At 41.5% G+C, this 22972-nt stretch overlaps 1 protein-coding gene across 2 annotated transcripts; it reads right to left on the bottom strand.

Annotated features, from left to right (window-relative positions):
• Positions 1-432: 432 nt before the first annotated feature.
• Positions 433-22678, bottom strand: LOC140364383 (copine-3-like). 2 transcript variants are annotated; one of them, XM_072450490.1, is made up of 16 exons: positions 22488-22678; positions 19262-19441; positions 18656-18730; positions 17239-17310; positions 16436-16516; positions 15243-15332; positions 12808-12906; positions 12107-12193; positions 11574-11633; positions 9317-9450; positions 9178-9232; positions 8431-8482; positions 8093-8226; positions 6749-6985; positions 5952-6066; positions 2298-2419 (listed from the first exon to the last, which is right to left on the bottom strand). In XM_072450490.1, exons 1-15 carry the CDS (start codon positions 22641-22643, stop codon positions 5956-5958), a joined length of 1623 nt encoding a protein of 540 aa, XP_072306591.1. In that variant the 5' UTR covers positions 22644-22678; the 3' UTR covers positions 2298-2419; positions 5952-5955. The 2 variants fall into 2 exon arrangements, with proteins under 2 accessions (XP_072306590.1, XP_072306591.1); XM_072450489.1 differs by lacking the exon at positions 5952-6066 and having other exon boundaries at positions 433-2419.
• Between the last annotated feature and the right edge of the window lie 294 nt (positions 22679-22972).

Below are 22972 nucleotides of genomic sequence, written 5' to 3'. Positions count from 1 at the left end.
TTTGTTTCCTGTTTATCTTGGTTATAGCATGTTATGTTCAGGGTCTTTTTAATCTGCTTCCTTTTATGCAAATGATGGATGTAGAAAATAAATAAATAAAAATAGTATTTAAAGGTGCACTATGTTTTTGTTTCCTGGTAGGCGTCCACACGTGATCATTGTTTGCTTGGAATGTTCATTTTTATGGCAAAAAACATTCACCGCTCCACAGATCTGACCTGTAAGCCTGGCGGTGCCACTGGCTTGTTTCTATGGCATCCATTCTGAGCAAAGCAATAATATCGCCATGGAGACGGACCTTCGATCAGAAAAGTTACACAGTGCAGCTTTAACAACCTACATAAGACAAGTCTTTATTGTTTAGCATAAAAACAAAACTATATTTAAAACATTAAGCTAGAATACACAAAACAAATAATACAGAAATACTAGTTTGAGTACTGTTCATATTTATTATGTATTATAAAACATTTTACATCGTACAATATTTTTGAAAATCAGATGAGCCATTTTCAGAGCAGTATTTTACAAATATCCAGTCTTTTTACATTGGCAGTTACTATGGCTTTTATATCGATGACATCAGCACGTTTAGATGCAGTCGATTAAAACGAGTCAATGCCATAACAGTCAGTGCAGACGAAACACTACGAGACATTAAAAAGTTAATACTTAAGGCAAAGTGTTTTTCATTGAAATGTATTATCCTTATTCTTACTGTACTGTAAACATGCGAGTATTTTGACGTTCCACAGTACTTATCAGTCCAAAAGATACAAAGAGACTTAAGTAATAAAAACAAGAAAAGTTCCAGCAGCATAGACAGAAAGCAATGTATCCAAAAATAGAACATAACAATAAAGATTTAGAACTTTTGAATGCACTGTATATGAAACATCTGATATAAACAACAACAACAACAATCTTTAAAGACAAAACAACATGGAGGCCTCTTCAGTCCAGCATTTACAAGTTACATACATGGTAAAAAGTACATACACATAAAACAAATCTACTTAAGTTATAAAGTATGGCTTTAAGAAACAATTGGCACTTTATTATATTTGGATTAGAAATATATGTTTTATAATATTTGTAATTATAAATCGTTAGATTATCTATTTGGAAAACTAGGTCCTTCATTATGATTGGTTGAGACGGCAAAAAAAACTAAAAACTCAACAGAGCCAGTATTAAAAAATCTAAAAAAAATAAAAAATAAAAATAATATGGTGATGTCATTTCTCAGGATAGACTTGCAGAGTTAGTTTTAAACAAAGGGCAATGACATGACATATACATACTATTGTGGGTAAAAAAAGAAGGAGTAATAAAACATTGTGAATGAATAGGCGTGATCGCAGCGTGATCATTGAGCCTATTGTACATTTATCCCTCTGAAGAGTCCAACATCAGTGACATACACCAGGATGTATCTTTCAGAAGCTGCTCGTATCACGGTCATAGTAAGTGGCATATTCATCAAATAAACTAAAAACTCTGGCATCTCTTGGATGGGCAGGCAGGGAGGGAGGGGCAGGCAGGGAGGGAGGGGCACTGGGGACCAGGCGGGAGCGGTCAGCAGGGGGAGCTGAGGCCCTGACCATTTTGATTGTTATTCCGCTGTTCACTCCATCAGGTGTAAAATGAGTTCTGGTTCTGCTCTAGTCCAGATCATGGAGGGTTTAGTCCTAGTCAAGCCTCAGTTCATTTGGTTTAGTCCTGTTAAATAGTTTTAGTACAATATTAACTTAATGTACTGTTAATTACATTTTTGTGTGGTCCATGTTTTATTACAGTTTCTGTCCCGGTATAATCTGGGTTTAGTCCTGGTCTAGTCTGGGTTTAGTCCCGGTCTAGTCTGGGTTCAGTCCCGGTCTAGTCTGGGTTCAGACCCGGTCTAGTCTGGGTTCAGTCCCGGTCTAGTCTGGGTTCAGTCCCGGTCTAGTCTGGGTTCAGTCCCAGTCTAGTCTGGGTTTAGTCCCAGTCTAGTCTGGGTTTAGTCCTGGTCTAGTTTAGTTTAGCTGGACCTTGCTTCGTTTAGAGTGGTCAGTTGTCTTCCTGTTAGAATTCAATCATGTTTTAGTTAATGGTTTACTCCTGATTCAGATGTGGCTTGGTCTGGCCTTGTTGTCCCGGTTCAGTCCTGGTCTTTAGCACTGGTCTTTAGTCCTGGTCACATTCCAGACCTGATCCGTGGTGATCCTCTGTGAAAGGATGTGAGTTCAGGGGCTCGGAGCGTCAGGGGCTCGGAGCGTCAGGGGCTCGGAGCGTCAGGGGCTCGGAGCGTCAGGGGCTCGGAGCGTCAGGCGGGTTCATCGCTGGTGCCCGGGGGCCTCAGACTCATCGCACTGAAGAAACTCGTCACTTGCCCCGGGACTTCTGCCAAAACGCTCTGAGCCAGCAGCTCCGGCGGACCCTAAAATAAAAATAGAAAGAAAGCACAATTTAAACGGTATCCAAAATCAGTTTAATTCAAAATACAGACAAAACCCCAGTGGTTCTCAAACTGTGGTGTGAGTACGAGTGGTGGTGCACAGGTGCAGTGATTGTAGAGAGAGGTTCTATACAAATCTATGGAAGATTCATGTTCTTTTAATAGAAATATCTAAAATAATGATCCATAAATGTCAAATCTTATTATTTGTTTGGGATTTGGAATGTCAAGATTATTCGGTTAATCGATAAACGTTGATTATTCATGTCACAATATACTCGTAAGAACAAAAATTAACAATTATGACCATTTTAGAAGCAATATTAAGTATCTTTTGTTCAATATAAAGTCCAAAAAGTCTGCATAAATGTAAAGATTTTTAATTATCTGGCTGTTTTTGTCACATTTAACTTTATTTTGTCAGGCACAAACTTGAGGAACAGTAACAAGATTTCACTGTTGTTTGGTCACAGTCTAAATAATCCTGAATAATCGTTAAATCGTGATGTTTTATCCTCACAATAATCGTAAAACTAAAATATTTGGGATTGGCTCCACAAATTTGCGGTTTAAATCTCACAGTTAAAAGTCCTTTCAACTGACGACAATCACGTCGTTGAACAATGGAACATTTTTCTGAAGCTTTTGTTTATTTACGCCGACAGAAGACGTTGGACTTTGTGCCCGTTTTCGTTTCATGTGGACAGGTAGAGTATTTACAGAGATATGAAACATAAACCAGGGTAAAACATCTGCGATCGCACAATTAAACAGCAAATTCAACCGTAGACTTCGGACCTGTCCTCCAACTATAAGTCCGCTCCTTTTGTGACGTTTAATTGCGTTTCTGTCACAGGGAGTCACCTTTGACCCTGTTGTGAAAAGTTGGGGAACCACTGCAATAGTTTTACGAGTCAAAAGAAACAAAGATTGCAGAACATTATATTGCACAACCACTCCATTCCAACATTGCGTTTAGTAGATTAATCAACACTCACAGGCTCGATGTTACGGCGATTAAAGGACACATATTCTGCATTGTCTGTATCGTTACTGTCCTTTAAACACGCTCTTGAATAATTTTACAGTGGCATCACGTGTTTTAGAACTTAAAATAACGTACGTGACGTTTTTTTAATCAGTCGTGCGTTGCTTTATGAGGATTTGTGAAAGCACTCTGTCTGGAAGCAGAGGGAATTACCATGAGGAAATAACCAAAAGCTAGCTCGACCCGACAGGCTAATGCAGCAGAATCAGAATCAGAATCAGAATAAGGTTTATTGTCATTTGTCAATGAACAAAATTCACAAACATAGGAACTTGTCCTGGTGAGTCGGTGCAACACAAACAACAAAACATTGAACAATGAATACAAAACGGCATGATATGTACATAATACAATATACAGTTATGTAGTACAATAACAAGTGAACAGTGCAGTGAGTGCAAGGTGCTTAAGCAGTGTTCATGAGTTCAACGGCAGAGGGAAAGAACCTGTTCTTGTGAAGGGAGGTTCTGGCCCGGATGGACCGCTGTAGTCTCTGTCCCTGGCTGTGGCTCCAGCGTACCACACGGTGATGGAGGAGGTGAGGATGGAGGAGGTGAGGATGGAGTCAATGATGGCTGTGTAGAACTGCTCCATCATCTGCGCTGGCAGCTTGGGTTTCCTCAGCTGCCGCAGGAAGTACATTCTCTGCTGGGAACTGATGGTGGGCTCCCACTTGAGGTCCCGGGTGATGGTGCTGCCGAGAAAGCGGAGGGAGTCCACAGTGGAGATGGGGGAGTCCGAGATGGTGAGGGGGGGCTGGGGGGCTTTGCCTTTCCTGAAGTCCACTATCATCTCCACTGCTTTCTGGGCGTTGAACTCCAGGTTGTTACCGCTGCACCAGGACACCAGCCGGTCCACCTCCCTCCTGTAGACAGACTCCCCCGTCCCAGATGAGCCCGATGAGGGTGGTGTGGTCCGACAGCTTTTCAAGGGTTGGATTTACAAATTAGTCTGCTTACATCCTGTTCCTGAATTGTGAGCGGGGTGGGGCACGTGGGGGGGATCCGGGTTGGGTTGGCAGAGGTGGCCACAGTGGGGGAGGGGGTGTCAAATCTGCAGTAGAAGGAATTGAGTTGTTGGGCCAGTTTTCTGTCATTTGCAGAAAGGGGGCTCTGGGCTTGTAGATGGTGAGAAGCCAGAGCCCACTCCACACAGAGGCGGGGCCACTCCACACAGAGGCGTGGCCACTCCACACAGAGGCGTGGCCACTCCACACAGAGGCGGGGCCACTCCACACAGAGGCGTGGCCACTCCACACAGAGGCGGGGCCACTCCACACAGAGGCGGGGCCACTCCACACAGAGGCGGGATTGTTGTTGGAGAACTGCTGCTTCAGACACGTATTGTACTGGGCTCTAGCTCTCGACACCTCCCTGCTAAATCCGTACTTTGCATCTTTGTAGCGCTCTCTGTCACCGGCCCTGTGCCCTACCTCCTTCTGCTGCCTCAACTGCCTCAGTTTGGGTGTGAACCAGGGTTTGTCATTGTTGAAAGTGTATGATGGTATAATGCTGTCCTCACAGAATCGAATGTATGACGTCACAGTGTCCGTGTATTCATCCTAACTGTCTGTGGCGGCTCTGAACACCTCCCAGTCTGTAACGTCCAAACACGCTCGTAGCTCCTCCACTGCCTCATTGGTCCACCTCTTAGAAGTCCTCACTACAGGTTTGGAGAGCTTCAGCCTCTGTCTGTACGTGGGGATCAGGTGATCATGACGTGATCTGACGAGCCACAGCGCGGAAGGCATTGCTGACTGTTGTGTAGCAGTGATCCAGCGTGTTCTGCTCTCTGGTCGGGACTTTAATAAACGGTCTGTACTTTGGTAGTTCGTGGCTGAGATTCCCCTTCTTAAAATCGCCCAGGATAATACACAAGGAGTCCAGGAAGGTCTGCTCTATGCTCCTGATCTGCTCCGTGAGCATGCACTCCGCCTCCTGCACGCACACGCTCGGCGGGATGTAAACAGCAGCCAGAATAAATGAGACAAACTCACGCGGCGAATAAAATGGTTTGCAGTTGATGAAGAGATTTTCCGGATCAGGAGAGACCAGGCATTGTTGATGTAGAAACAAACTCCGCCACCTCGCCGCTTCCCGGAGAGATGTCTCAGTCCATCAGCCCAGAGCAGCTGGAAGCTAGAAGCCCGCATCCCGCAGTCCGGGACGGATTCGCTGAGCCACGTCTCCGTGAAGCACAACACGGGGTTGTAATGAGCGTGATTTGAGACAGAACTTTTTTACAAACTCTAGATCTCAACCTTTGACGTCACAAATCGGGGAAGTTTGAAACTGAGTGTTTTCGTACGTTTTTGATGTTATGACCTAGTTAAGCTCAAAAAACTAAATTCAGCATAATATGTGTCCTTCAAAAGAAAATTAGATTAAAGCGCAGGATTAGTTGCATGCTTGGTAAGCTTTATTTTTGCATCACAGAGACGGGACGGGGCTAGAGAGGAGAGCCTACGTTTCTAGGAGGGAGGCGGCTCGGTGGGGGGTTTCAGCTCAAACAAATTGAAGAAGGAGGCCACTTGATCGGGCAACTCCGCCAAAACGCTCTGGGCCAGTGCTGCTGTACCTGCCTGCAATAAGCGAACAATTAAATAGACGAAGTTTTGTGGTGCATTCATTGTTTCATCAGTTTAACAAAAAATGTCTAAATATATATGTTAATTTTACTTTTAGATGTTCGCTGCAGTTCTTCCGTACATTATATATAATAATAACCTCAATAACCTTGAGTTTTATATGTTGGAGTGAACTATTTTGGCAAATTGGTAAAGAAATCAAAAATAATAATCTACCACTGTTAAATGTGTTTAGTTTTTGTTAATAATCCCAATTACAGTAAAATTGTGTCTTTCCGCTTGCCAACAATCAACACGTACACAGAACTATTGCGATAAACGAGAATACTGAAACTTTTCAATTATTTTACTATTTATTTTTTAGAAAATGTACACATAATGAATATTGAACCCATACAATATTGTCCCATCTTATTATTTAGTGAACGATAAGTCCATATAGTATTTATTGTGACAGGCTTGGATGGTCGCATTCATGTTAAAAAATATGTTTAATGTGATACATTTGAATATTCCAAGAAATAACTAAGTGCACCTTTAAATTATGTTGTTATTTAATGTTATTTTGTTAAGCACAACCCATAAATTCAAGCCCAATTGTCAAAGAAACCAAACGGCACCAAAATCCCACGCACCACAGAAATATATAAACTCAAAATGGAGAAACAAATCTTACGTTTTGAAACTGTCTGAAAGGGACGAACTGCACAATGTCCCTCATGGCCGCTTCACCCGCCGCGGAGCGCAAAGTGCCGTCGTCGCCGTCGAGGAACTCCATGGCGCTAAAGTCGGCCCCGCCCACTCCCACGATGATGACGGACATGGGCAGACGGGACGCGTTGACGATGGCGCTGCGCGTTTGGTCCATGTCCGTGATCACGCCGTCTGTGATGATCAGGAGCACGAAGTATTGCTGCGAAACGACAACGGCGAGTTTCAAATCAACTATAGCCACGTTTCAACCGACCCCTGTCCCCCAAACCGGTTTAGAGCACTTTGGAACGCTTCCGACGGAGTTATACTCAGAAGGCCAGTCTCAGGGGTTCACAAAAAACACGATCAGTATTCAGAGTAAACAAGCTTTTCGCAGTCTTGTTTTCACATGAGTCTACGTTCACTTTTATCCAATCGAGAGCCGAAAGCGGGCTGGTCGGCTTTGGGGGCTCGACCTCTCAGGGGCCGCACCGGATCGCTCACAGAGATCGCTGAACCAGTCGAAACGTGTCCGATAACATACGGGGATCATGGACAAATCCAATCTGTAGCAATAGCTCTCTGTGGGAATTCCACCAGAGCAGGCAGAGGATAAATCTTAAAATAATAATCTTAAAGTGCCTCTGACAGGTTGGAATAATCCATCCATCCATTTTCTACCGCTTGTTCCCTTTCGGGGTCGCGGGTGACTGGAGCCTATCCCAGTGACTGGTTGGAATAATCATTGAACCAAAATGTAGTCAAGATAAATATATTTCGAATTTTGCAAAAAAATATTTAAAACAAATTATTAATGAAAAGCACCTTTTTTAGGTTTATAATTTCACTTTCTGTTTGCAATTGATGACATCACACTAGGAAATTACCCAGCAAACACTGGGCAAAAACTCATCTAATATCGCAATTCAATAAAGCAACTTTATTTTGTTGAATTAATGTTTAAAGGGTCAAAAAAGTGGTTTCTTTGTGTGAATTTTGCATAAACTTTGACTGGAATGTCCCTAGTGTGATGTCACTTCCTGTCATTTTCTACTGATTTTTCCACATTTTCTCCACAAATACCTGCTCGATTGGCGTAAAACTATAATTTATATGTACAACAGGTATAAATACACCAAATAGAGTCAAAATTAGAAAATCGTAAATACCTGTCATAGGCACTTTAATTAAACGCAGGATTATGGGCACGGGTAACGGGTAAAACGACGCAGGATTACTCAAACATGGATGAATCGAGTTTAAAGTTTAAAGTTAATTTTACATAACACGTCCTCGTTAAAAATGTCAGCGCTCAATAAAAACTCACGGACGCCGTCTTCTGCTGCATAGCCTGTCGTCCGAACTGAGCCACGTGATTGATGATCGGAGAGAAGTTTGTGGGTCCGTAAAGCTTCACCTGTGGGAGGCACTGTTGATAGGCCTGGACCACGCCCTCTACACCTGAGATCCAAATGAATCATTACTTTTGCATCGTTTACATACAATTTTGAGCAGAATACATGGACTTTATGAATGAAAATGCTTATTTAATTAATTGTTATTTCAAGTGTTTAAGGGTAAATTGTGTAAAAGTTTGAAAATGTTAACTTTTCTCTGGCAGTGGTATGATTTAATAATGAATTAATGGGTTGTTAAGTGACAAACCTGCACAAAATGGGTTTGATGGGTCAAAGTTGATGGGAAACTCATGTGAGACCTGCAAATAGGAAAGAAATATTAGACAACATGACATTAGTTTCAATTAATCAGGTAAAAAAAGTGAATTACTTTTATTTTATTTTATTTTTTTAAATACTATTATGACATGTGAAGAATTTGTAATACAATTAAATATATCGTAACATTCTATGCAGATACCGCATTAACAACCTGTTAAGTTCTATATTATATTTTAAATGATAAATTATTGTAGCAACTGCAACTAATACAAGTTTAACAGTAAAACAGTAAAACACAACATCATTTATTGCCCTCTGAGGCCACTGCTATTGTGATTTTGGGCATTACAAAAAATAATTTAATTTAATGAGTATTTTTATTATAATTTTAAAATATGCTCTCTATTTTTTTTTGCTGAAAGTAAAAAAAATATAAAAAATTCAAAGTGAGAAATTTGCTTAAATTTAATTGAAAATCAGATTAAACAAATGATCTTCCATATTAAAAAAATCAAAAATATAAAAAAAGCGGAATTTAATTTAATGGATCCCCACATGGAAAATAATTTACCATTTTGGAGTGTCTTGAGTGAGATTCTACTTAAAAAAGAAGCAAAACATTGAAAGAACCAGACAGTGGCTTGACCATTTTTCACCTCATTTGATTTTATACCACATTTTCTTTTACTAAAAGCTGTAATTTGGGAATGTTTTAGTCCATGTCTGCTCTGACCTGCCATGATGGAGGGATCATCGCTCCAAAACCAAATGCAGGGAACATCTTGTCACTATAAGAAGAACATTTACATTGCCGTTAAAACTAACCACAAATGTAAAATCCACTGAAAGAAGAATGTTTACGTCGTACTGACCTGTCGTAGTCCTGGACCACGTTGCCCACGGCCCAGATGGCGGCCAGATACTCGTTGTAGCCCCGGGGGTCGATATAGTGCAGAGACTGAGGCGTCCGAGGGTCTCCGTTTGAGCCTGTGAAGTCTATGGCGATCTGAGAGAGAAACGTGAAGATTACAACACATCTAACGAGAGAAACGTGAAGATTACAACACATCTAACGAGAGAAACGTGAAGATTACAACACATCTAACGAGAGAAACGTGAAGATTACAACACATCTAACGAGAGAAACGTGAAGATTACAACACATCTAACGAGAGAAACGTGAAGATTGTTTGAAGAGTCACAACAGCAAGAACAAGCCAAAAACATCAAACTGTAGTTAAATCCAGTCAGAGAAAAGCATAGACTTCTTCCTCGTACCCAAATACAAAGTGCTGCTAAAACAGGCCAAAGTACGTCTGTCAGATTACTATTGCAACAACACATCATCAGTAGGGTAAAACTAACCTGTCTCACGACGGTCTAATCCCAGCTCACGTTCCCTATTAGTGGGTGAACAATCCAACGCTTGGTGAATTCTGCTTCACAATGATAGGAAGAGCCGACATCGAAGGATCAACGCGGAGGCGCCCGTACGGCGATCTAGAGCGGCGCCCTCACGCCTCTCGTAGCATATTGACTTTCCATACTCTCGCGCCGCCTGCGCCTCTCGGCCGTGCGGATCACACTCTGCCACTTAGGAGCGGCGTATCGCGCTGTATTTTACATGGTATTTGGCTGTGGAGATTCGGCAAACGTGGAGCTTCGGTATTTTCCGGACCACGGCTCGACAGCCAATCAGAGCCAAGCACACAAACTTTGTCGACCAATCAGCGCGCAGCATGCACATTTTCACTTGTAAACAGTAAACTGTCATGGCGCGGACCACGGCGGACTATCGTCAAACGCTTCCCGGCCCGATTTAATGATGATATTCCCTTTTCTAAAATGTATTAATAAAAATGACCCCGTCCTTGCACTCGAAAATGCCCGTCCACATGTCGAAATACCCCGTCCAAAATACGGGAAGACAGCCCTCTAGCTAAAAGCCTGACGTCTGTCGTTGTTGTTTAGGTTTATCCTTTTGACTTCCGAACAACACGAGCCCGACCGGATGATTCTCAAGAGTTTGTGAAGCAAATATCGTGAGAATTCATACTTAAGGATCTTCTCAAAATGGGTTGAAGCTGAAAAGACGTAATTTTTTGCGTCTTGAAGTATCTAAACTGTACATTCTGTTCTCCTCCATCCCACTCGGTTTGTTTAAACTCTTATACAAGGTGTTAGGAGTACTGAGGCCTGTTGTAATTTATTGCTAGGAGTACACCAGGCGAAGCTATAGGCCGAAAAAGGAGATATAGGTTTGAACATCGGCATACACACGCATGACTTCATTTCTGTAACTTTCCCCTGGTGCTACTCTCATTGGCTAATCCGTTGGTACATGGATAGGGTCATACCTGTCAGATATTGTTTATCGGTCTTTGTGCATCTTCAGTATATAAGGGAGGTGCGCCCAGAGAGGGGGGTCCCTGATCATCGGAGACCCGGGCGCTGTTTTCTGCTGTCCTGTATTTGACACTGCTTTCTCTGTAAATAAACTACCTTGAAAAGTTTGCAGAGCTTTGTCAACGTGAATCCTTTGTCTACACCCTACGCCCCAAACGAGCATTGATCCAGCCACCACAGTCTCTCTCTGGACCCCCTCCCCCCTCAAAAGACGAAAGACTAGCTTCACATAAAATGTTAACGCGTTGATAAAACGATAGTAGCTTGATAGACCCTGCTCACCTTTAGTCCCTTTATGTTATGTAAGTTATGAATTCTCCAAATAATGTTAATATAAATAAATAATAACCTGTTGCGCATGTTTGTTTACTCAATCCACATGGTCCACGGCGTGCCGTGGCCGGCGCGGGGAGCAGGGCGGGTGCTCCCTCGCACAGGCCACTGCGCGCCGTGATCACAACGCACGGGCCGCGCGGTGCGCGCACGGGCCGCGGTGCGCCGTGCTTCCCCGTACGCACTCCCCGTGCGCCGCGCCGCACCTGCCGCCTAATGTTGGCCTAATGCTCGTTGCTGAGAGAGTTTTTTAGCATTTCAAAACAATTACTGCCACAACGATGTATTGAAGCTTCAAAGCAACAAAAAGAGTGTTGCGGAGTGTTGCGTCGCAAATATCCACAGCACGACTTACACGCGTAAAAAGTGCTGATTCATCTCGTTACTTACAGTGAAGTTGAGCTGGCAGCCGCCCATGACGTAATCCAAGAAGGTGTATTCTTTAACGATCTGAGAGAAAGAACAAAGAGCAGCAGCGGTGAGTGAATATACAGCAGCGTGGACACTTTACAGGTGTAGTTTATTTCCTCTTTTTGCTCCATGTATCATCAGATAACTAGAATAATCAGATAATTCGATAGTTAGAGCTGATTTTCAGTGTCTGTTTACGAGCGCCAGAGAAATCTGATCGTCCAAAACACGTGTGCCAATTCACAACAAATCAGATTACGCTCATCAGATGTAGCTGTTGATGTGAGTTCAATAATCGGATAACTCCATAAAGCAGATAATGTGTATTACCATTGATATAACTGTTTTTTTTTTTCCTTTATACTGTTTAAAACCAACCACAAAGCTCCTATAGTGACTGGAGTACAAATCCTCAAACTGTCAAAACCAATTCATTTCACCCAGTTTCAAACCAATGCCCAGAACAATATCACACAAAATGTAGAGAATTAAAGTTTGAAGAACAGACGAACCTTGCATTTTTTAATGACAATGACACCAGAGTTTTTATATCCTTTCTTCTTTTGTTTCTTCTTGCTATTGACGCACTCAAATTCAGCCTGGAAACATTGACAAGACGAGCAAAACATGAGCTATAAAAACTATATAAAAACATAAGAATAATATAGATGAAACCAGAAAAAAACATAATAAAATAAGATTAAAATAAAATGAAAAAAACACAAGAATAAAATAGATTAAACTAAAACAAAACATATCAAAATAGATTAAACTAAAAGAAATAAGAATAAAATAGATTAAACTAAAACAAAACATAAAAGTGCCCATTAAAGCGTATTTTATTTAAATTAGATTTGCAATATATGTTTTATTAATAGGATTCAAATCAGGAGAATTTGAGAAAAAGACTGAATTACAAAAATAACAATCTCTTCCATTGTTTCAGAACATGTTTGTACAGATGTAAATTACAGGATTATCTGTTTTTATGCAGAAAAGGATAGGATATTTTGTCGTTTGTGGAGAAAAATACTGTACTTCAAAATGTGCAAAATCCAGATTTTTGTTCATCCCTCCATTATTTTTCATTTAATCCACAGATGCATTGCAGAGACTTAAAACCATTTTATGTCAGTTAACAATGACAATGTTTGAGTTATAAATGATTTTGAATATTCAGAGCATTTAAAAAGGTTCTATACATGCCACTCACCGCGTACGTCTGTGAAGCCTGCTGGATTTGGCTGAGCGAGGCTTGGAACGACCCGATGAAGTCATGTGACCCGCTGTTATTGTAGTCATAGCAATCGATCTGGAGGAGAGAGAGGAGCAAAACAAGTGTGAGTCACTGCAATGTGTGTATGAACCACAAGAGCAGTCAAAGGAAAAGGGGCTTAAAAAAGAAGTGAAGAAAAAGAAATAAACAAAGGTTATTATTACTATGACCAGAATGTACTCGATTTATTCTACTACATGAACAACTGCGACAACTACTGCTTTCTCCTCCTCCTCCTAATCTTTCTACTCCTCCTCCTCCTAATCTTTCTACTCCTCCTCCTCCTAATCTTTCTACTCCTCCTCCGCCTAATCTTTCTACTCCTCCTCCTCCTAATCTTTCTACTCCGCCTCCTCCTAATCTTTCTACTCCTCCTCCAACTAATCTTTCTACTCCTCCAACTAATCTTTCTACTCCTCCTCCTCCTAATCTTTCTACTCCGCCTCCTCCTAATCTTTCTACTCCTCCTCCAACTAATCTTTCTACTCCTCCAACTAATCTTTCTACTCCTCCTCCAACTAATCTTTCTACTCCTCCAACTAATCTTTCTACTCCTCCTCCTCCTCCTCCTCCTCCAACTAATCTTTCTACTCCTCCTCCTCCTCCTCCTCCTCCTACTCCTACTTACCTACCTACCTACCTACCTACCACTACTACTACTACTAATCCTACAACTCCTCCTAATCCTACTACTCCTCCTAATCCTACTACTCCTCCTAATCCTACTACTACAACTCCTCCTTATCCTATTACTACAACTCCTCCTAATCCTACTACTACAACTCCTCCTAATCCTACTACTACTACTCCTCCTAATCCTACTACTACTACTACTACTCCTCCTAATCCTACTACTCCTCCTCCTAATCCTACTACTACTCCTCCTCCTCCTAATCCTACTACTACTACTCCTCCTAATCGTACTACTACTACTCCTCCTAATCCTACTACTACTACTCCTCCTCCTCCTCCTCCTCCTCCTCCTCCTACTACTCCTCCTACTACTCCTCCTACTACTCCTCCTACTACTCCTCCTCCTACCCCTCTTAATCCTACTAATACTACTTCTACTCCTCCTACTAATACTCCAACTACTCCTACTCCTACTCCTACACATTTTACCCTCGGCGTCTCTAAAACCATTGCATCTTCATAAAGCACAAAATGGCCGATGACAGATGACGGCGGTAACACATGAAAAACATTTATAACCGTTTATACACTCTTACAAACACACACTATACAACACTGCACACTCTCTACAAACACACTACACACACTTACACTGCTCGGTAACCTCCGACAGAACAGAGAGCACCAATGGAAACAGAAACAACATCAACTCAAGCTCAAACACAGCGTTGAAGGTCCCATAACATGCAAAATCGACTTTTCAGAGCTTTTAACCTTCTTACATTGCTATTTGTGCTTCATATATGTACCCAGAGTGTTTTTTGATTGATTCCCGCAGTGTTTAGCAATATTACAGACTATCTCCTTTCCTCCAATCTCCAAACTGACGGGCGGTGGGGCAAGACCGCGTCATAAGGGCAAGCACGCGTCACCATCCCCCCTCACCATCCCCCTCCCACCCCCTTCCGCGCTGCTGTCTCCCCACAAGCCCATTCCGGAGTTTTTCTGCTTCGATTTACGACGAAACACGGCTCAAAGAGGCCCAAAACGTCATTAATGATATCGCACTCTTTACTATTATCACAATGGTGAAGGTTGATGTGGCAGTTGATGCAGCAACCGGGAAAATAAACGGAGAGAAGTTCTATCCAATACCGAAAAACCAGGAAATAAGAGCGCGATGGACATAAGACTTTTATTTATATATATATATATATATATATAGATATAGATATAGATATAGATAGATAGATAGATATATAGATATAGATCTATAGATATAGATATATCTGTTCTACACACGCTGTAGAATAAACACCAGATTTATTTAGTCTCAAAGTAGTGTTGATCTGAAGTTCTATTGTTTCTCACTCGCTCGCGCGGGGCGGCGCAGCGCGGAGCAGACAGCTGTGGGGCTACGTCACGGGTGGGCGGGGCACACACGCTCTGAGATTACGTCACGGGTGGGCGGGGCACACACGCTCTGAGACTACGTCACGGGTTGGGCGGGGGAGCCAGATCGCTCTTCGCAAGGGTGGGGGCGAATATCAAACCAAGCCGTTTGCATTTCCGGGTTGGTGAGGGGGTCCAAGGTCTGGGTGATATTTCTTAACTATTATGTTAAGGGTGTTGCACAACCCTTATTATTATCAATTATACACTTAGGATAGACTACGAAACGTGAAAAAAAGCTTGTTATGGCACCTTTAATATTCAGTGTAGTGAAGAGGCTGACGCACCTTGACAGATTTGTCCACGTTGCAGTTGCAAAGTGACTGTAGTGAAACTCTGAACGGCCTCCAGACGGGGTTCAAGTTGTGCTTGACCACCTGCAAAGCAACAACAAATACAGGATTATGCAGTATTTGTACCGTGCTCTCGAGTACATTTACTTTGGCATCTCACATTTTGAAATAATAATGTATGTGTTGGAAAACACCTTTAGTCAACAAACTACCGCAGGGCTCCTCCACATGGGAAACGTTTAATAATATAGTCATTAATATTGATAAAAATACTAGTCGACTGTTAAAATTGTGGACGACTAAGACCGATTTATCGACTAAACTGGACTTGCAAAACCGTGACTTGACCTCTGCTTTCTCCTGTCTATCTCCAACCACTATGACTATTATACTTTCTATTAATAATGTATTGTGGTTTCAACTACTACAGCTCAAACTTCTTACTTTCCTCATATGTATTTAGAGATTAGAAGAGTGGTTTTCCTGCTGAAGGTAAACGGACGAGGAGCTTTACACATTGATCTTTTGTGCAAATTGTCCACAGAAGTCACGACAAAGACAAAAGCAGTAAGAAAGGAACATTATGAGAAAAGAGCTTGGTCAAATCTGAAGGATCTAAACATGGAATAATATAATAATAATAATAATGATATAATAATGATAATGAGTGATTTAATATATTTAGCATAATGACACGATGCAAAGATTTTGTCTTGACCAGTGAAACCAGCTGACCACGACAATATAAGTAAGAAAACAAAAATGAAACCGCAAATAAATCTCAAGACTTCACTGGGCTCAAACCAGCACTAAAGCAGAAATAAAACAGAACTAAAGCAGAGATAAAGCAGAGAGAGAAAGCAGAAATAAAACAGAACTAAAGGAGAAAGAAAACAGAAAGAAAACAGAACTAAACCAGAGCAAGTGAAAATGCAGCCAATTTCACACAAATGCATTAATCTTGGCTTTCTTTAAAACATGTTCAGACTTTATAACTTGTAAATTTCAATTTCCATTAAACAAAATAAAATGGGTTTGAATTTTTTTTTTTTAAAAAGCCATTCTTATGTTGAAATTACTTACAATTGCCACTTAGACAATCATTCAATCACAACAAACCCGAGTCTCATTAAAGGCTTAAACTGGGCTGTACTCGAGTACTTCTGCTCTGGTGATTAAGTACACACCTCTGTCCTGTGAGCCAGCTGCCATCCCGTCTCTGTCTCCCGGTAAAACTCCAGGAAAGGGTCCGATTTGCCAAAGAAATCCTGTGAAGAAACAAACAATTACAACACGCGTGAGATTAAAACGTGAATGCTTTCTGTAAACGTGAACAAACGGCACAAAAGCTTATCTAAAACATTGCGCTTTGCTTATCTGTATCTGTATCCGACTGTAAACTCAGGGCTTGGAATACTTTTGACCTTTTAATAACTCTTAATAACCTGTTCTTTACATGGTTTTCTATTTATTTTTCATAGATGGGCATTTTGAAGAGTATACGTTGCATGAAATACTTAAATAAATTGTTTTTCCTGAATGAATTCCCTGTTAAGTAGAACAAATGTAGTAAATTTCAGCCCAATATCGACAATAACAAGGTCAGAAACAAGGATACGCCATAAAAAAAAACCACATATTTATATGTATTATTTATGGATAAACTCTAAAGTTTAAACTAAAATGTCTATTGTTTGAGTGGGAAATATTCTGCATCCAACGAACAATAATAACAAATGCATTTACATAAAGCACGTTCAATATAACGGGGATAAACGAGGATAAAATATGTAAAAGACAGATTAACACAAAACACTAAATTTGAAACTGTTAAACTCTATATTCCAACACATTTAATCAAATATGAAACAGGACCAATAAATAAAATATAAATAAAGTATAATGATAGATTGAGGGTCGGTAAAAGACAACTTTCAAACATTTTAAGTCATTCAAACAAACAAACAAAATGTATAACAAAATCCCAAACCTTTTTGTCCAGATTTCTCGCTGATATTTCAAAGTCAACCACTCTGTTGTCTGTTCTCTCCTCGGCGCAAATCTGAAAACAAGAAGATGTGTCGATAAATAAAGCGGCTAACTAGTGTCTAAATAGCAGCTAACTAGTGTCTAAATAGCAGCTAACTAGTGTCTAAATAGCAGCTAACTAGTGTCTAAATAGCAGCTAACTAGCGGATAATTAGAGGGTAACTAGTGGCTAAATAGCAGGTAACTAGCGGATAATTAGCGGGTAACTAGTGGCTAAAGAGCGGGTAACTAGCGGATAATTAGCGGGTAACTAGTGTCTAAATAGCAGCTAACTAGCGGATAATTAGAGGGTAACTAGTGGCTAAATAGCAGGTAACTAGCGGATAATTAGCGGGTAACTAGTGGCTAAAGAGCGGGTAACTAGCGGATAATTAGCGGGTAACTAGTGGCTAAAATGCAGCTAACTAGTGGATAATTAGAGGGTAAATAGTGGCTAAATAGCAGGTAATTAGCGGATAATTAGCGGGTAACTAGTGGCTAAATAGCAGGTAACTAGCAGATAATTAGCAGGTAACTAGTGTCTAAATAGCAGGTAACTAGCGGATAATTAGCGGGTAACTAGTGTCTAAATAGCAGCTAACTAGCGGATGATTAGCGGGTAACTAGTGTCTAAATAGCAGGTAACTAGCAGATAATTAGCGGGTAACTAGTGGCTAAATAGCGGGTAACTAGCGGATAATTAGCGGGTAACTAGTGGCTAAAGAGCGGGTAACTAACGGATAATTAGCGAGTAACTAGTGGCTAAATAGCAGGTAACTAGTGGATAATTAGCGGGTAACTAGTGGCTAAATAGCAAGTAGCTAGTGGATAATTAGCGGGTAACTAGTGGCTAAATAGCGGGTAACTAGCGGATAATTAGCGGGTAACTAGTGGCTAAAGAGCGGGTAACTAACGGATAATTAGCGAGTAACTAGTGGCTAAATAGCAGGTAACTAGTGGATAATTAGCGGGTAACTAGTGGCTAAATAGCAAGTAGCTAGTGGATAATTAGCGGGTAACTAGTGGCTAAATAATTAGTGGGTAACTAGTGGCTAAATAGCAAGCAACTAGTGGATAATTTGCAGTTAACTAGCGGCTAACTAGCGTCTAAATAGCCATTAACTAGCGGATATTAAGCAGGAACTAGCGGGTAATTAGTGACTAGGTAACGGCTAATTTGTTGTGTTACTTTTAATGGCGGTTGGCAGCCAATAGAAAAGGTGCATTTACCGCCACCTACTGCAGTTATACGTCTTCAAAATATGTGTATAACGGAGAAGGAGAGAGAAAGAGAGGGATAGAGAGAGAAAGAGAGGGATAGAGAGAGAAAGAGAGAGCTTAGCGGCTAATTATCTGCTAACTCCGTCCCATAAACTCACTGTGATAGTTCCTCTTCCTGCAGGTCTTTTGTCTCTTAGCAACAACGGTTTTGTGAATTTTCTTGACGATACAATCTGGATATAAAACATTTGTATTAGAAAATGAAATAAACTTTAATTGTAATAACCAACATGTAAATATGTGTGTAAGAACATCCAAAACTACAGTATTGTACCAGGGATTATTTTGATTATCGATTAACCCGACAATAATTATTTTGATTTATCGATTAGTTGTTCAGAATGGAAAAGGCAATACTTTTTTTTTACTAAGTAAGACCGAGATGAAGCTAAAGTGACGCTACTTGACGACATCTTCATACATCAGACGTTTCTCGTGTCATTTTGAGTTAATTCATTATTTGTTTGAATGATAAATACATGACATACTTTGAAGTCGCTCCAAGTCAGAACAAAATGCAGATAAAGGGAGATTTTTTACTTAATTTAGAACAAAAGTGCATCATTACAACCCGCTAATGAACTGAAATAGAGCCACTACAACAAAACAATACACAAAACACACCGATTAGAACCGCGCGCCTTTCAGAACGGGTTTGGCAGAGGAACGCGAATACAACGGTGCGTTTTATTTTGAAATCGTACCTGTCCCAATGTGCACTCCAGCTGTCCCAGGAAGTCCGCGTCCACCAAACTCGAGTTTTCGTTGTCGATGTCGTACACTTCGAACTTCAGCTTCTGCACCATCTCAAAGAAATAATCCACGACGAACGACTTGGAAAACTTGGGAGACAAGCAGTTCATGATCTTCTCCGTCCGGCCGATCTGAAATAACAAATACGTAGTTTTCCCTTCAAAATACTAGCGATATCTGGTAGTTTTTCTGTGTAATATTGATCCCGCTCAAGGTCTGATGTGATTACCGTATTTTTCGGACAATAAGGGGAACCTCTTTTCATAGTTTTGGCCGGGGTGCGACTTATACTTATATTTATACTTATATACTTATATACTCTGGAGTGACTTGTATGTGATACTATTTGTTATTTTCACACTTGCAACTGCATTTCACACTCCAGTGCGACTTATATATGTTTTTTTCTTCTCTATTATGCATTTTTTGGCTGGTGCGACTTATACTCCAGTGCGACTTATAGTCCGGAAAATACAGTACTTGCAAACAGAAATATTTATATAGTATTTATGAACAACAAATGAGGTCAAGAAGGTGTAAGAAACGTCCACTGTTATTATTTACATTTTAGTCCCCATGACGACAGTTATTATTATCTATTTTTGGCCCTAATAAGTTAAGTGAGTAACTATGAGTATTTTCCGCACAATGAATCAAAGGGATTTCCTGTACCTGATGTTGACTTAAAAAAAAAAAATGGAGAGCATCATTCATAGCAAATAATGAACAGGATCTATCCATCTATTTCTCTTGCGTTTAAAGTTTTCGAATCATAAACTCAGCGTAAAGAGTGTTTTAAACTCAACACTTTGGGGGAAGGATGTTGACAAAAATGCGTCACAAATGTGCTAAAATGTGTCTGTAAACGTGTCGGTTCAGGTTGGGGTATCGCACAAAACATGAATCTCTGTAAAAAGAGGCACAAAGGGGCAGTAATATCACTTAATTCCCTTGTTTGGGAGATTCTGGACACTTTTCTGTCTCTTTTTGCGGTCATTTTAACAGTTTAAATTGTAGACAATGTACTCAATATTATCGATGTTTCTGTTCCTCTCACTGCACGGAGCGTTCACAAGTGAGAAAAAACACAAATGTGAACCGTTTAAATAATACAAGAATTCCATGCATTTCAAGTTAGCCACATACATTTTTGTTATTCTGCAATTTTTTTTGCTTTTTTTTAAACCATAAACGACACTCGATATTCAAAATATTAATAATAATAATAATAATAACTTTTATTTATATAGCGCTTTTCAGTGACCCAAAGACGCTGAACATAATACAAAAGGGGGGGTATTTACAGACAGGGGGGGACAACACGTACAGAACACATTAATATACAGATAAAATGAACAAGACAGAAGAAGTAGAGAGAAAAAGATGGGGATGTAACAGGGGGTAGAAGAGTAGGCAATGGGGTAGAGGAGGCTAGGGGAGGGGGAGGTCATAGGCTTGGGTGAAGAGGTATGTTTTTAGGCGGGATTTGAATGTTGTGAGTGAGGGAGAGTGGCGGACAGGTTGGGGGAGGGAGTTCCAGAGTCGGGGTGCTGTTCGGGAGAATGCTCTGTCGCCAAAAGTTTTGAGTCGGGATGTTGGTGCAGTCAGGGTGAGAGAGGAGGAGGATCGGAGAGCTCGGGTGGGGCGGTGGGGGATGAGGAGGTCAGACAGGTAGGGGGGGGGCAAGGTGGTGAAGAGCTTTGAAGGTGAGGAGGAGTATTTTAAAGTTTATGCGCTGCTTGATGGGGAGCCAATGGAGAGAGCGGAGAACGGGAGTGATGTGATCACGGGACCGGGTGTGGGTGAGGAGGCGGGCAGCGGAGTTTTGGACCATTTGGAGTCTGTGGAGGGAATGGGAGGAGATGCCAGTGAGGAGGGAGTTGCAGTAGTCGAGGCGGGAGGAGATGAAGGCATGGATGAGGGATTCAGCAGCGGGGAGGGTGAGGCAGTGTCGGATTTTGGCGATGCGGCGGAGGTGGAAGTATGAGGTCTTGACGATGTGGCTGACATGGGGAGTGAAGGAGAGGGTGGGGTCCATGATGACACCGAGATTGCGTACCAGGGTAGAGGGGGTGATGGTCGAGGTGTCGATGCTGAGTGAAAAGGGACCAGTTTTATTGAGAGTGGATTTGGTGCCAATGAGGAGGAGCTCTGTTTTGTCACTGTTCAGTTTGAGGAAGTTGAGAGTGAGCCATGATTTTATTGTAGAGATGCAGGTTTCGATGTGGCTGAGGGGAGGGTTTTGGGTGGATTTGGTGGTGAGGTATATCTGGGTGTCGTCAGCGTAGCAGTGAAAGTCCAGGTTGAGTTGGCGGAGGATGTGACCAAGGGGAAGATGTAGCAGATGAAGAGGAGGGGGCCGAGGACTGAGCCCTGGGGGACCCCCTGCGTTACTGGGGAGAGGGTGGATGAGTGACCGGAGAGGGAAATGAACTCTTGCCTGTTGGTGAGGTAGGATGTGAGCCAGTCAAGTGCAGAGCCCTCAACACCCAGTTGGCGCAGCCTTTGTAGGAGGATGGAATGGTTTATAGTGTCAAAGGCTGCGCTGAGGTCTAGTAGTAACAGGATGTTGAGGGCCCCGGAGTCTGCAGAGGTGAGGAGATCGTTGAGTACTTTGACCAGGGCTGTTTCAGTGCTGTGAAGTGGGCGGAAGCCAGATTGGAGGGGTTCATAGAGGTTGTTTGACTGGAGGTGGGTGTGAAGTTGGGCGGCGACGATATTGCACACTTCTACCACAATTTTAATTTAAATTTTTGAATATGAAATGTGTTTATGCTATGTGGTCTTCTATTACTTCTAATAAAGCTCAAGATCTTTCAAAAACTGTTCAAACTGTCAAATTTTGTCCTGTTTGTGATTTTTTTTGTTTTGAAGAATAGATACAGCCCTAGTTCAAACAATTTTTTTTTTACAGATATATTACTGCACTTTGCGGTGAATTACAGTGAATTACAGTGAATTGCGGTGAATTGCGGTGAATTACGGCGAAATATGGCGAATTACGATTAATTATTACGTGAATTACGATGAAATGCAGTGAATCACGGTGAATTACAGCGAATTGCAGTGAATTGCGGTGAAATAGAGTGAAATACAGTGAATTACGGTGAACTGCTGTGAATTACAGTGAATTACGGTAAATTACGGTGAACTGCGGTGCAAAGAGTCCGTACGCACCTCGCACCACTGCGCCCCTGACGTGCTGACGTAGAGCACACAGAGCGGGTCAGATTTGGAGAAGGCGTCCATGTCCAGCAGGTTCTCACACGACACGCTCAGGGACACTTTGGTGACGCACGGGGCCGCGCCGGGCCCCTGTCCCAATGCAGCCATCGCAGGCAAACTCCAACCAGAGCTGGGGAAGGAGGAGAGACTGAGAGGGAGATAATGCACAGTATAACAATGACAGGTCAGATCTGTGGAGAGGAGAACCTGCTCACACTATGTTTTTTCAAGGTTTGATTTCTGAGCGATGAAAACGCCAGGAATGAAACAAACACAAGATTGAAACATTAAATATCATACTGTGAAACACATTTATTTGCACATGGCAGAACAGAAAACCTCCAAAGTTAAAATAAGTATCCAGAAACTCACCAAAGAGCTACAGAAAAGACCAAAAATACTAATTTGATAATTGAGTTTACCCTGTTCTTACTCTT

Source organism: Eucyclogobius newberryi, unplaced genomic scaffold (genome assembly GCF_026437365.1).
Source record: "Eucyclogobius newberryi isolate DKJ021-1_F unplaced genomic scaffold, fEucNew1.0.hap1 SCAF_18, whole genome shotgun sequence".
NCBI lineage: Eukaryota > Metazoa > Chordata > Actinopteri > Gobiiformes > Gobiidae > Eucyclogobius > Eucyclogobius newberryi.
This window is presented reverse-complemented; position numbering and strand designations above follow the sequence as displayed.